At 38.3% G+C, this 15,547-nt stretch overlaps 1 protein-coding gene and 1 long non-coding RNA gene across 4 annotated transcripts in view; one reads left to right on the top strand and one right to left on the bottom strand.

Moving 5' to 3' along the window:
- Positions 1–15,547, top strand: part of LOC118627273 — a 44,022-nt gene that overhangs the window by 21,732 nt on the left and 6,743 nt on the right. The window contains exons 2-3 of one of the 2 annotated variants that reach the window (XR_004959042.1): positions 10,506–10,527; positions 14,904–15,059. This is a non-coding gene — a long non-coding RNA (uncharacterized LOC118627273). Of the gene's footprint in view, positions 1–10,505; positions 10,528–14,903; positions 15,060–15,547 lie in introns of those variants that run through there. The other variant, XR_004959041.1, reaches the window with a different exon arrangement.
- Positions 1–15,547, bottom strand: part of LOC118627269 (guanylate-binding protein 1-like) — a 105,942-nt gene that overhangs the window by 85,561 nt on the left and 4,834 nt on the right. The window contains exons 3-11 of one of the 2 annotated variants that reach the window (XM_036257570.1): positions 14,886–15,013; positions 13,819–13,928; positions 11,138–11,334; positions 10,557–10,799; positions 7,970–8,250; positions 6,443–6,655; positions 4,153–4,255; positions 3,657–3,850; positions 1,285–2,287 (exon numbers count right to left, since the gene is read on the bottom strand). The exons of the other annotated variant lie outside the window; for it this stretch is intronic. Of the exons in view, the coding sequence (XP_036113463.1) occupies positions 2,174–2,287; positions 3,657–3,850; positions 4,153–4,255; positions 6,443–6,655; positions 7,970–8,250; positions 10,557–10,799; positions 11,138–11,334; positions 13,819–13,928; positions 14,886–15,013 (1,583 nt within the window). The 3' untranslated portion in view covers positions 1,285–2,173. Of the gene's footprint in view, positions 1–1,284; positions 2,288–3,656; positions 3,851–4,152; positions 4,256–6,442; positions 6,656–7,969; positions 8,251–10,556; positions 10,800–11,137; positions 11,335–13,818; positions 13,929–14,885; positions 15,014–15,547 lie in introns of those variants that run through there. 2 annotated transcript variants of the gene reach the window in all.

The raw sequence follows: 15,547 nt of genomic DNA, 5'->3' as shown, positions 1-15,547 counted from the left end.
GCTGTAGCTGTTTTAGCATCTGTCCTGGCTCTGCGCTCTGGAGCCGCTTGGGAGTGTAACCCCAAGGGCGCTGCTCCCAGCTAAGGCCGCTGCTGTCTGTGGGCTCCCAGCCCCCCTCTCACGCCTTTGAAATTTTTCCAAGATTGAGTCAGTGTCCCTGGTTATATGGCTCTCCAAGCTGCTTTTCTGTTGCTTTTTCCTGACGATTTGTCTTTATTTTTGTTGTAATTTAGTTTTGTCCTGGGCAATGGTCTGTGTAGCTTCCATTCACTCCGCTGCCATTTTGGAATCCTCCTACTTTCTTATCAACTTTAAAATAAGCAGTATAATATAATTAACTATAGTTGCCATACTGTACATTTTATCCTCATGACTTATCTTATAACTATAAGTTTGTGTCTTTTGACTTTACTTATTTCTCCCACTCCCTACCTCTGCTCTCTGGCAACCACCAATGTATTCTCTTGGTTTTGGTGGGTTATTTTTCATTTCACATATATGTGAGATCATCTGGTATTTGTCTTTCTCTGTCTTGACTTATTTCACTTAACAAATGTTCCCAAGGCCCATCTATTTTGTTGCAAATGGTACTATTTCCTTCTTTATAATGACTGAGTAATATTCCATTATATATATAATCTATATCTTGATATAGATATAGACATGTATATAATGATAAATATGGATATGCCACATTTTCTCTATCCATACAGTTGTCAAAAACTCTTAGAGTGTTTTTGTAGCCTGGTTATTGTAACTAATGTTGCAATGAGTATTGGCATACATATAGCTTTCTGAGATACTGTTTTGTTTACTTTGGATAAATACCCAGAAGTGGGATTGCTGATCATAGAGTTGTTTTACTCATTTATTTTATTTTTGAGTAACCTACATACTGTTTTTCATCGTAGTGGCATGAATATCAGTTCCATTAACAGTGCACAAGGGTTCCCTTTTCACCAGCATTTGTTATTTCTTGTGTTGTGTATAATAGCTATGGAATATTTTAATTCTGACAACGTCTAATTTATTTTTTTTCTTGTATGCAGTGATAATTTTATATCCTGTTTAAGAAATTTTTACCTATCCCAAGATTAGAAAGATTTTCTTCTAAGTTTTCTTCTAGAAGGTTTGTAGTATTAGCTTTAACAATGAAGACTGTGATTCATCTCAAATTTATGTTTGCACATGGTATGAGTTCAAAGTCAAAGTTCATTTTCCCCCCTCAAAATGTTGTTCCAACACAAAAGTAGAAAGGCAAACACCAAATTAGAGTCCAGGATTAGGTTTTGCAGGATTATAGTTATGGTTCTCAGAGAAATAAAAATGAATTTATTTCAAGTTTGAGTTCAAACTTCCCTTTCTGTGCCTGGAGAAGTTACTCTCTGAACTGTGGGAGGGAAAAGACTAAGGAAAAGAGAGCAGATGAAAGAGAAATGGTGGCCCATGGACAGGATGGTAATTACCCAGAAGAATTTTGTAGACAGCACATGTGAAGCACTCCCCTTTAATCATTGTGCACAGAGGCAGTACTTCTTTTACCTTTACCCTAGAGTCGCTACAGACCATGTTGCTGCCACCCAAACAAGAACTGTACACTGTCTGCACCTTGAAATCAGTTGTCCTGGGTCTCCTTTATTTGCAGCCAGCCCATAAGCCAATGACCACTTTGCAACAGTGATGATCAGCTGTGCCCATGACTCTATTCAGCTTCCATCAGAAGTGTTGTCCTATGTCACAACACTCCAACCCTCACCCAAGACCAAGGTAAACCCTGAGCAACAACATGGGGCTTAGAACATCTACGAGGGTGATGTATGTGAGGGAAAGCAAATCTACCTTCAACAGAACCTGCCTGATAGCTCCCCATTGTAAAATGCATTCCATTATACAATTTTAAGGGTCTTTAGACTTGGTTTCATACATAGGATCCAGTTAAGAATTGTACTAATCATTATTACTATAATTAAGCATGCACTGAATCACTCAGTAGGGAAAATTTTGCCTTTACAGTTTATTTCATCTTTTCAAATTTTATGGCTGAACAAAATTGCAATCACCATGATTCTAATTTTAGTTTAGTGGCAATTGTTTCACATTCTGAAGTTGCTCTTTCAGGTTGTTCCTAATGGAGGGGAGGGGAACTGGCTAGGAAATTATGTCCCTGGGATTTTTAGAGTATGCTACATATTGGGGTCACATGTCTGCTTGTGCGTAGAGCGTTTATCTCATTTTGAAGTTTCTTGCTCTCTCCCTCGAATCCCTCCTTGAGAAGCCGTTCTTGTTCCTGAAAGAGAAGGTGGAAATTGACTCACACAATTTAAACATTTCCCACATTTGCCTGATTATTCCCTGTGTCAATACCTATGTTAGTCCCTCATGAGTTTTTGAACCTTACTTTTGAAATTGTGCCTTTCTTAACAACTATTATATCACTCTCTCTGAAGTCTTATATGCCTGCCAGTAATTTTTCTGGGCTTTATTTAGCTAGAGAAATGCTCTTCCCTTAAATTAAAAAAAAACGTTAGTGACCCAGAATCATATTCTTGGCCCGCTTCACCCAAACGCAGCAGTCTTTCTGGAAAATCCATTATTTTTGTTTCTCTTCAACTCTGATCTAGGTAGTGTTGATTCTCCAAAACATGTCTAAGAAGGTAAGAAAGATAAGAAAATTCCATTGGAAAGGCTACTACATAATTCAGAATCATGGCAGCTGTTTGATTAGGGAACTTAGTACAATCTCCAAAACTTTGTGGCAAAATAACAGGAATATGTTGAAGAGATCAGCGCCTGCTCTGGTCCACACTGTATTTCTGGACATTAGGACTCAACAATGGAGAACAGGAAGATACAGGCAGCCTGGGTATATAGTTATATGATTAATTGTGTAGCTGATCATGGAGTCTTCCTATTCATTAGGGTGCCTACAGAGATAAAGTTATACCAGGGACAACAGAAACAAAATCACCATTGACTCTACTGAGTAGGATAGACAGACCAGCTATTCTTCCACAAGGCAGGATTCAGGAACATTACTTATCTCTCATGAAGTTGTAATTTCCTCATTTGAAATGAGAATACATGGTACCTATGGTACCTACAACATAACGAACATTTGATCACAGAATGACTGTAAAGCCATTGTGCAGTGCCTGCAGTAAGTAGCTTTTGTTTATTAGATTTGATCATAAAAGATCCATGAAATTTTATTTTGTAAGTAAATACCCTTTAGTAACCAGAGATGGTCATCAGGAAAAGCAATAAGAGAATTAAGTGTCTACTAGTGTTTGGGCCAGAAAACCCTTTTTTTGTTGTTAATTCTCACCCAAGGATATTTTTTCATTGATTTTTAGATAGACAGGAAAGAAAAGAGTGAGAGAGAGAGAGAAGCATCAATGTGAGAGAGACACATCGATTGGTTGCCTCCTGCAAAACCCTGATGGGGGCTGGGGATAGAACCTGCAACTCAGGTACATGCCCTTGACTGGGAATCAAACCTGAGGCCCTTTATTACAGGAGCCTACACTCTATCTGCTGAACCACACTGGCCAGGGCTGGGCTAGAAAATTCTCTACTGTGACATATGCTCTAACTTCTAAGCAGTGTTTTTGATTCAATGCCTTGGAAGATAAAATGATGATGGCAGAATGGAATACCTGAAGTTTACGACTTATATTCTCCTCTTGCTCTGCCTTTAACTTAGCCCTGTCCAGCTCCATCTTCTCAGTCAATTGTTTCAAATGTTCCTGATAACTCTTTTCTTTCTCCTCCATCATCTGTTGATTCTTCTTTTGCATTTCCTCCAACATTTTTGCTGTAGCCTCTGCTGATTCGGCTTTCACACGTTGCACTTAGAAAGAAAAACAAGCAGAGAAACATGATGATTAAATTGTTACAGCCTTATTTTGCCTTTTGCCCCCCCCCCCCCCTGCACCTTTGTTGTAGTCTTATTTCTCAGAGGAAATTTCTGATGATAATTTTTGTACTGAGTACACAAAAGATGACCACAAATAGCAGTTTAAAAATCCCTTAGGACTATGAACTATACTTGCTATTCTTTGCTTTATAATAATGATTTCAGGTGGACTAGTTTGGATAACTAATGTGATTTCTAGGGTTTTCTGTCTAACCAGTGTTTTTGGCGGTTCACACCTTCGAGGTCTTTCTCCTTCTCTGTGAGTGACTGGTCTGTCTGTAGTAGTGCATCAGCCACGTTATCCTTGGAGTCCAAGTATTTCTTCAGGGTCTCTTCTGCCTAGTAATGCAAAGGAAGTTAGAATCAAGAAACGGAGACTATGGATTTAAACAAAACTCAGCAATGCATGTGTTAATTCAATTTAGTGTTATCACCTATATAACAATTATTGTAAAATTCAAATAGCTTTTCAAACTAAACTGGCCTAAAAGCCAACTCTGGATCACCTCTTGAACCTGTTTTATTCCCTATCACCCCAATTTTAGTAATTTGATTAGTAAGTCTGGTTTTATAACTGTATGGGTTAAAAACCTTACAGTTACCCTTTGAGATATATATGTATGTGTGTGTGTGTAAATATATATATCTTTATGTATTTTTTTTTAAATAACACATCCCACATCATTAGCTAATAATGTTTGCTCTATCTTCAAAATTAAACCAACCAGAACCCAGTGCTTGTCAGCTGCTCCTCCCAAGCACCCTGGTTCCAGACATCGTAATGATAGCAGACTGTTCTCTTAACTATTCCTTTATATTGGTATATTCAGGTTATATCAGTTAAAATTAGGTTTGGGTACATATTAATTTTAAGAAGAGTGGTTTAGAAAACCACTGTGGACCATTCCATTCACTTCAGAATTGGTTTCTCTACTTTTACTCCTCAGTCCATTCTTCACAGAGCAGTTAGTGTGATGCTATATGGTTTTAAGAAAGATCACGTCACATGTATGCACAAAACCCTCTACTGATTTTCCTACACTTTCCGAATAAAATTCCAGTATTCTCCGTGGTTTCCAAGGCACTACCTTGTCTGGACTCTGGCTTTCGAACACCCCCCTGACCTCATCTCCTTCTACCTCTTCCTTGACTCACTGCCCTCCTGCCACATTCCTTGCTATTCCTAGATGGTAAACCAATGTACTTTTCTGAGTTTTCCACTTGGACACGTTCTTGGCCTAGATATCCATTTGACTCACTCCATCACTCCTGTAAAGACTCTGCTGAAACAACACTTTACCTGAAAGGTCTTCTGTGAAAACATACATATAAAATAGCATCACATTTCCTTCCTCTTCTATGTCTATAATCTCCTTTCTTTTTCCTTTAGAGCACTTTTTGTCACAGTGATGATAACTGCTAGAGTCATCCTAATGTTATTCTCCCCTTTGTCCTTAGTAACAGAACTCTGAATTCTTTTTCACCTGGGCAGATTGAGGACCATGATAAAAATTGTATTTTCTGTTCCACATCCCTGGTAGTGGGTACCCATAAGGATTACATTCTGGCCAATAGCACTTAAGCAGAGGGCTACAGTACTTCTTGGAAATCACCTTAAAGAGAGCGGACCCAGAGATCTTTTACTGTACTGTTTTTCTCTTTTCTTTCCACCTGTAATATGAAACTAGTGGGTTAAACTCTAGCAGCCATCTTAGGCCATAAATGGACCTTAAAGCAAGAGACTGTGTGCTAAGGGGCTAGAACTGAATGAAGGAAGAGGCCTGAGAACAATATTATTATGGAGTTGTCATCATCAACCTGGACTCCCTCTTCATCACTTCTTGCACACAAGAGAGAAATTTTTGTCTTTTCTAAACCACTCTTTTTAAAATTAACATGTACTCAAACTTAATTTTAACGGATATAACCTGAATATACTAACATAAAGAAATTGTTAAGAGCACAGTCTGCTATCTGGATTTGCACTCCAGTTGTACCTATGTGTTCTTGGATGAGTTCTTTTACTTCTCTGTGTCTCAATTTTCTTATTTATAAAATGGGGTTACTAATATGTACCTTGTGGGGTTATTGTGAGAATTGAATGAATTAAGCCCTTTCATTTCCTGAAACACAACAAGCTCTATATGTGTTAACTACTATTACGTTTGCCTGTAAGCTATAGCCTGTTTACTTCTGGTAAATACTTTGAGATGACTTTTTAAAATATTGCCTTAGCCCCAGAAATTTGATTAAGACGAGATATAGAGTTAGACCTGAATATATGATTATCGAATCAATAGATGAGTAAATTAATGAATTAATTCTAGAAACCTTTTTTCTTTTTGAAGGCTCCCAGGGAGGAACATGATCTCCGTCCCGTGGTGGTCTCTCTTACTGAATAAATCAGAGGGTAGATGAGTGAGGGCAGAGGCACTATGTACCAGTCACCTTTCAGCTGTTCCCCAGTGCAGTTTAAAAGAGTCACCTCAGCAAGTTCTCAGAAATAGGACTCAGTAGGTAGTTTACCTGTATCCCCTTTTTGGGCACCTGGTAGTACTTATTCTTCAGCTCTTCTTTCCTCTGAATAAAGAGATAATAGCCTCCTGGTTTAGAAAATGTCCCCTGCTTCACATCTTCTTCAAGAGGACTGAAAATATCCTGAAGTAAGGTCATGCAGTAATCTGATGATGCTTTCACGTTTTGCTTACAAAAGTCATCGCGTTTTGCTAGTAAACATTTCTGTGGAGTGACAAAAGAACACAGGTGGTACAGTCAGCCACGAGGAGGATGTCACCATGCGCAGACCACAGAGAAATGCTTCTCTTGCAGAGATTATGGCATGCAGACAGTCCTCCCCCCGCCCTGACCTGGCTGCGAGACTCCAGAGTAGCCCAAAGAAGAGTGCTAGGTTTAAAAAATACCTCTACTTCTCTGCTTGTGATCATCTGAAGCTCCCTTCCCTACTTTTCCTGCTCCAGACAATGGCTCTGAAAGCACAGACACTCTTCCACATGAGGCTTCTCCTTTCAAGTCCAATTCCAAATGGTTTAGAGCACACACATTGGAGTCAGGCAGGCCTGGAGCCCCTGGGTCACCACTTGTGGCTTTGTGACACTCAACCTTTGTGAATTGAAGTTTCCTTGTTGGCAAGACAGGGGAAATTATGTCTATTTCATAGATTTCATGTCAGTATTATATGCAGTGATGTAATGTATTAAACCCACTGACTTTTTCATAAGTGCTCAGGAAAAAGACCATAATTATTGATATAATGTTTAAAATGAAAATATTTTTGTAGATTTTGTCAGTATAAGGCTAAGGAAGGTAATGAAGATTTTATCCCAGGAATTTTCACTATTGAGAAAGCCTAATAAAAATACATTTACCTATGTTAAAATCATTCAAGAGAACTATTTGTATTAAGCTTTTCCATTAGTCCGGAAGGGTGTCCATTGTCTGCTTACAGTGACTATCTAATTTCATTGGAACCTTTAAATGCAGGAAGGTAAAATTTATAAAATTCTGCCTTGCAAGCCAGGGGAGGGATTGTCATTCAACAATTCTTTTTTAATTTGTAAGGACTCAGACTTGAAAACATTCTTAAGTAGCATCTTATGATTGGTTCAACTTTTTTGGTTTTCTGAAAATTTTGCCATTGCTTTACTAAAGACAAAACACTTTTAATGTTTTCAAAAGCAGTTGAATTCTACCAGATTGTTGGCAGGGAACATGAAAGTACTGTACCTTTGATTAACTTTAAAAGAGAAAATTAATTAAAATAATTTTATATAAACACAGTGTTACAATGTACTCATTTGCTGAAAATATGGCATCCAGAGAAGAAAAATTAACATAAGAGGATATTTGTAATAAATAGTTGGTTATGGTGCCATGGTCTATAGAACTGACGCTGGAGTATTCTATTCTTTTAGGAATGATTGCAAGTGAGTATATATTAACTGAGTGCTTCTATCTTTGGGTCTAGGTAGAACTATTCATGTCTAGGAAGGCCCAGATTTTTCTGCCTCTTGTGATCTAGAACAGCATATATACCGCTAATTCCCTCTGGAACTTTTGGCCCACATCCTTGAAAGAATTCTTGATGAAGACTTCGATGGCCTCTTTCTCAGTGTCCCTGTGCAGGTCCAGCAGCTCCTGGAGGGTTTCTGTGGGCAGCTGCACCTTCCCAGCCATCTGCTGGTCATAGTAGGCAATGGCCTTTTGCACTGCGGCCGAGTTCTCGATCTGGGCCAAGGCCAGGACTGCGTTCTCCATGCAGGGCAGACCCCCACTTCTGATGGCATTGACATAGGTCGCAACCAGGCTCTCCAGTCCTACCGAAGAGAATTTTTATTAAAAAATAGCAATTATCAGGAGGTGAGGGAGAGGAACAAACCATAATCTGCTTATTCCTTAGAATGTAAATTTAATTATTTAATTGTTTAGAATCAACTGCTAGAATATTTTATATGCTTTTCTATTGTCACAAACAATAGTTTAAGGATTTTCTGAGGGAGGGTAGTGATGGATTATTTTGCTAACCTCTAGATTCAGCGAAGTTTAAAGCTTTTCTTTTCTTCTCCTTCTCGCATCCAAAAGGAAGATATTGCAATGAATGGATCAGAATACAATATTTTGGGACCAAGATATTAGGTATTGATCTTTCTCAAACATTCTACATCTTCTTTTTCTCTGCCTTTCTTTCTGTTCCCTATCACTTTATGAAGAAGGCTAAGGAGAAAACTTAATTCGTGTGTGCATGTGTTTGTGTGTGAGTGTGTGAGTGTGTGTGTGTGTATGCCTGCAGCAGGCCACTAGTCTTGTGTCTGACTTAAATAAATAGGTATTCCTAGATATTGTCTCATCAGAGCTACATGAAATGTGATGAACTCAGCCAGGTTTGCAGGTTTTTGCATTGAAAGTCTTATATCCCAGGAAATCCCAGTGAATGACATCCATTCAAGCAGTTGCTTAATTTCAGAACTCTAGAATCCTAATTCCCCCCACACATCATCACGCCTTATGGAGTTGATATTCACAACATGTATGGATTCTGTCCATTTCGATTGTCTCCATTACCATAATCTTAGCCTAATAAAATCCTCATTTACTACTAAAATATTGCAAATACCAGCCATCTTCTCATCACTTCCTTTACATCCCTCCAACACGTCATCTACAAAATACCCAGAAAGGCAGTTTTAGATATAAATTAGATAGTTTTACCTCTCTGTGTAAAATTCCTCAAGATTGTCCCATTTGTGTTTAACCTCTAATCCCCTTGAAGTCATCTACAGGTTCTTTCAAGTACTGACCCTGCAAGCTTCTATAGTCGTGATGCTACTCTTGTGCTTTGTACTCTTATTCAAAGCACAGTATCTTTCTTTCACTTTGTTGAAGTTGCAGAGTTCTTTCCTGTCTCAGTCCTTCTCACATGATATTATCTCTGTCTGCAAAGCTATTCCATCTAATATTCTGGTAAATTCATACTCATTTTTAAGTTATCATTTTATATGTCACTTAAACATTTTTTAAATTGATTTTTAGAGAGAGAGGAAGGGAGAGGAAGAGAGAGAAACATCGATTGGCTGCCTCCTGCATGGCCCCCCCCCCCCCCACTGGGGATTTGGCCTACAACCCGGGCATGTGCCCTGACAGGGAATAAACTGGTGATCTCTTGGTGCATGGGTCAATGCTCAACCACTGAGCCACACTGGGCTTACATGTCACTTTAAGATACAAATATTCTCTATCTTTGAATGCAAATTATCTCCCACCTGCCTACATTTCTTTCTTTATTAGTCCTTGCCCAAAGATATCTTTCTACTAATTTTTATTTTGTAAAGAGAGTGGAAGGGAGGGAGTGGGAGAGAGAAAGAGAGAGAGCAACATTGGTGTGAGAGAGACACATCAATTAGTTACCCCCTACATGCACCCCAGCTGACTGGGGCCAGGGAACAAACCTGCAACCTTGGTACATGCCATTGACCAGGAATTGAACCCATGACTCTTTGATGCATGGGATGATGCTCTATCCACTGAGCCATACTGGCCAGGCTACTCTTTACTCTCTCGTAGCAGCCTATTATTTTGATTTATTGTGCTGTTCTTCATTTACCATTATAATTGTTAAAATTTCAGTACCTTTACTCCTGTTGTGCTGGAACGAGGATAGAAATAACATATTTTCTATCTACCATTCTACCTAGGGTTGGTGCCTTGCAGGCATTTCTAGTCAATTCAATTATTTCTGAATTGCTGAATAAGAGACTTATGCTAAGGTCAATAGCAAAACCTCACATCAATGGAGTATTTGCCTTCTCCTGATTTTGTTAATCTATATAGATCTTGTGGAAGAACATTTCATAAATAGAGGTGTGGGAAGTTGGTGGAGAGGTTACTATGCAAAGATGGACTCTAGTTCTTTTCCTTTATTCGCCTTACTCATATAAATATTAGATAACACCAGAAATAGTTTTACTTGCCACATAAAGTTCGCAATGCAGTTTTTGTGGTGTGCTTTCTTGAGCATCATTAGACTATGTATTTGTCCTAAGTAACCCTTTTACCCCCCTCCTTTATTCTCCAGAATGGACAGAAGGAAAGTCCAGGTAAGAAGTGGGGAGTGAGAAGAACTTACGAGGCCCATTGACTATGATGCCGCCCGAGAGAGTCTTGGCCTCAGAATATTTGAAGATGTAGGAGCAGAAGTCTTCTACTTGTTCCCTGAACTCTGGGTTCAGATCTTTCTCCTGTAGCTGATCCAGGTGGATAAGGTGCTTCCTTGAAGCAGGACGGTCAAAGATGAAGCATTTCTTCTTTGGAAAGAACTTTCGGATGCACAACCGAGGTTCATTAAAGTTTTTACTTTTTATATCAGTACCTACAGGAATGAAAATTAGAAGTAGAACAACTTTACACTAAATGCCTCAAATATATGGCACTTCAACTGTGTAATTTGCACAAATCCTATGTAAAGAGATAAAAACAAACTCATGATGGGTCAGGAAAAAAAAAATTGAAAGGTAGAGAATTTTTTCTCCAGGAAGAGGGAGATAACTTAAAATTGGATTTATCTGGTTCAGCCAAGGAATGTTTTCATTTCCTCTAATAGAAGAGCCAGAATCAAACAGTTACAAAATTATAATTTTTAGTACCTACACATACATAGTCAGTTTGATATTGTTTTCTATTTGTCACACAATGATCAGTCCTAGTCACCTTGTTTTAGTTTCAGTGACAACTCCAGGTATTCATCAGCAGTAATGGGTTGTCCATTTGCTACTAGCTCCAGGGAGAAATCTCTTAGAGTCCACACAAAGGTTGGAAAGAAACTCATGAAGTCAGCTGAGTCCTCAACTTCACTATTATCAGGTGAGGATTTCGCCTTGATTCGATCAGTCAGCTCTGTTACATAGCTGAGATACTAATATAGGAAAACCACAGAAAAGAAGTAGCATTTTTTATGCAATATTTTCTCCTAAAGCTCAGCTAAACTATTTTTTTCCTTAATTAGTTCATTCATTCATTTATTCATTTTTTTCATTCATTCCATAAACATCTATAGAGCACTCACTATGAACCAGGCACTGTTCTAGAGATTAAGAATATCGCAGTAAATGAGACAGTGTTACCATCATAGAGCATATGTTCCAGTCAGAAAGACAAAGACAAATAATGAATAACTAAAAAAAAATAAGATTTGAGATATTGATAATAATTATCTTGAAGAAAAACGAACAGTGCTAAAGGTTAGAAAATAACTGTGTCTGCATGTGGTGCTGGTTTACGTGGTTAAGTGAATTTTCTCTGAGGTTATCTGAGCAGAGATCTGAATGAATTGTGGGAGTCAGCCATGAACAAATTCACTGTAGGAGAATTTCAGGCAGAGGAAAGAGCACTTACACACCCTTAGATAAGAAATAACAGTGTGTGTCTAACATATAGTGAGCAGGCCAATTTGGCTAGGGCCAAAGTCCTAGAATGGATAGGGTACAGACCATGTAAGCCATTAAGAGTTTGAATTTTAATCTAAACTCAATGAGAAGCCACTGGGAAGCTTTAGGCTCAGAAGGGATATGACTTGATGCTGGGTTTTAAAAGATCATTCTGACTGGTGTTGCGTATCTGAGAGGCAGGAGTGTAAGCAGAGAGAGGGGATAGGTAGTTAAGGAAGTAACCCAGAGGAGAGAAGACAGGCTTAGAGTTATTGTGCAGGAAGTGGTGAGAGCTGGTCAGCCTGTGTAAATACCTATGACAGTAGAGCTGACAAGACTTGCCAACTAGTAGTTTCTAAGATATAAAGAAAGAAATCATCCGGGATCAATAAAAAGTTTTTGATCCAAGAACCTGTGTGAAGGTTATGGAATTTGCTGTGATAGTGAAGGAGTGCTTTTGAATAGAAAAATTAAGAATTCTGTTTATTTTACATGTTAAGTTTGAGATGTGTCTTACCGTCTAAATGGAGATGCTGTGAAAATAGCTAGATTTACAAGTTTGGGTCTGAGAGCAGTGGTCATGGTTGCATATACCAAGGATATGGTAACTGACACACAGGTGCCTAAAAGCCTTGAGTCAGATGAGATCACTTAAGAACTGAGAATAGAGGAAGAGTAGAAGATGCTCAAGAATTAAAGAGCTGTAATATTTAGAAGCCAAGAATATGCAACAAAGTAAACAGCAAAGGTATAGCCAATGAGGAAAGTGGAATAATAGGAAAGGGTGACATTCTATGCAAAAAACAACCAAGTTTTCCAAATGCTAATGAGCGGTCTAATAGTATGAGAATTAACTATTAGATGTAGGACCATGAAGGTAACCTTTACAAAAGCTAAAACAGGACAATAGTTGAAACTAAGTTATAGAAATGTTGAAGCTGTTGATAATGACCAAAACTAGGTGATGTAGGAGAGTGGAGGATAAGCTATGAGGTGATGAAACTGAGAGATCAGAGTGTTAGATGAATATTACTCGTGGATAAAGTTTCTCAGGATACAGTGAACTAGGAGCTAAAATTTTTAATAATGAAGGGTGTGTTTACAAGGAAGTTGGTAGATGACTGCAGTAATGAGGGATGGTGCAGTCTCAGTGCATGTCCTTCAAAGGAGGTCCTCTTTTTAAATATTTTTTTCTTTATTGATTTTAGACAGAATGGAGAGAGAGAGAGAGATAAAAACATTGATGAGCGAGAACATCGATTGGCCGCCTCCTGCATGCCCCCAACTGGAGATCAGGCCCACAACCTGGGCTTGTGCCCTGACCAGGAACTGAACTGGCGACCTCTTGGTGCATGGTCGACACTCAACCACTGAGCCACACCGGCTGGGCAGGAGCTCCTCTTTTTAATGGGAAGAGAATGAGAAAGTATCTGTAGTCATAAGGAGCAAGGAGGTTACCTAAATTTTCTGGGACCTATAACATACAAAGTATGGGTGAAAACAATCACCACTGAGACCATTGGAGAGGTCTGTAAGGAAAACAATGTCCACAAGGTATAGACAAAACTCAGAAGAACATACTTAGAGGAGAGGTAAAGATGTAGAGATTTGCTGAATGAGAGCATGAGTTTTAGAGCATGTTGAGAGTTTGGCATTGGAAATGAGATTAAGTCCAATAGGGGATCTACAGAGCCTTGTGCCACTAAGTATCTAAGGATACTATCTCACATTCTAGTGAGGGAGATGATCAATAAGTAAACAAAAGTACAATAAAATCTGAGATACCAGGAAGTCTTGGATTTCTGGGTGTGATGGAAGTAAACTTGGATGTTGAGCATAATGGGAGTCATTAAGAAGGGGACTTATGAATTCTTCTGCAGTTACACACCACTCTACCTGATGAAAATATGAAGCTGTCATTTTCTAGATTTCGGTTTTTCTGGACCACTGGAAAAAAAAGGATACTGCAGTTGGTCCATGGCCATCTGGTTGATGGTTCCCATGCTGTTGTATACAAACGTGCTGCTCAGAAGGACGGCCAAGGCAAAGATCCAGGAGTCATTCTGGTTATCTCCCTAGACACCATTGTAGAAGCCACACAGGACAGTGAGGAAGAGCAACAAGCTTTCAGTTTAGATAGATAAGGTCGGACTCAGCTCTGTCTCTATTTAGCTGTGGAAATTTAAGTCAGTCATTTCTGCATACAAATATTTTCCCATCTATATAATAAATTTATGAACATTAAATTCATGGTGTTGTGCAATTTAAATATGGCATCGCATATGAATGTATATGAAAGTGATAGTAATAACTATTATGATCAGGTAATAAATTTCAAACAGATCTCCTGAACTGAGATTGTGATTCTATTACATTCCTATGACATGCCAAAGTAAGGAAGTTCTTTGTAGTTAAAATATGCTTGCTCCTTTAGTAATATATTTTTTTAGGTCTAAGACTTATAAGAGTAATAATGTATAATCCTTTATGAACAATGCTATTGAAATAAGATCTTATATTTTGCTTCTCTGAGCTGTGGATAAGACCATTCTGCCTGTCTTTCTGGGTTCCACTGTGAAAAGTCAGACATGTTTGTAAAATATCTAGTCTGGTTTAGAGGCACCTTCACAACCTCAACAAAATATTTTTCTAAGATATTAAGAAAAATGACTCAAAATGTCATTAGCCATTATTTTACGGGTTGTATAACCTATCAGTTGACCTTTTGCCCACTCTCAATGCTTATATATGTAAAGTGGCCAGGTGAAGTTCAGTGTTCAGAATATGCAACAACTCTTAAATTAGCTTGTTATGGTCATACTTTATGTTTACTTTCTTTACATAAAGCTCATTTTGGTTGGCTTCAAATTGGATTTAGGTCAAATGTTGACCACTACTAAGTAAATGAAAGAAATAATATGTTAATATGATAAGTTGGAAACATAAATAAGGAGTTTAAGGAGGGGAGGGTTGGGCAATACAAGAGGGCTACTGATCTGACATGAGTAGGATTTAAAAGGTTCATTTTTTACCTTCTCTACATCCCCCAGGCCCTCGGTGTCAAGCAGAAGGAGGGTGTGGTCTGGCTTCTCAGGATGAGGCACACACCACATCCAGATGCCCTTGGTGTGAGACTGCACTGTGGAGCCCAGAGAGAAGCCTGCAGGGAGAGAGGAGATAACAGGACTTGGATTTATTAATACCAGGTGGTATTGGACATTGAGATAAAAGTTAATAAATCAAAATTGAAAGAGATAAATTAAACCATAATAGGCGTTGCTCTTAATTACAACCAGAAAAATGGAGTAATTGAGTATCCAATCCAAAGTGAAACATTTATTTTATTTTAAAGATCAATGCAAGCTTTAAAAAAGAGACAACAAAAATGGAAAAAATTTTTCAACAACAAAAAAAGAAAAATAGTGTACAAGCTAAATATTAACACACAGACCTTTGAGTAAATGTTTGATAGATTATATTATGTATATTAATTGTATATATTACAATTTATTTCTCCCAAAAGGCACATTTATAGTTAAAAGGGGAAAATGAAGGCAAAGTGAGAAGAAAGAGTGAGCTGACCCTTACTCTCCAGAACAGAGTAGAGGGAAGGAGCTCATGGTGAATTGAAAGGTAGATTTCAATATTCCTCCCCATCTCCACCTTTCCTGGTGACTCATACTCATGCTGGGAG

This window comes from Molossus molossus, unplaced genomic scaffold, assembly GCF_014108415.1.
Source record: "Molossus molossus isolate mMolMol1 unplaced genomic scaffold, mMolMol1.p scaffold_m16_p_12, whole genome shotgun sequence".
NCBI classification, from domain to species: domain Eukaryota; kingdom Metazoa; phylum Chordata; class Mammalia; order Chiroptera; family Molossidae; genus Molossus; species Molossus molossus.
Note: the sequence above shows the minus strand (reverse complement) of the source record. Positions and strands in the feature narration are given on the sequence as shown.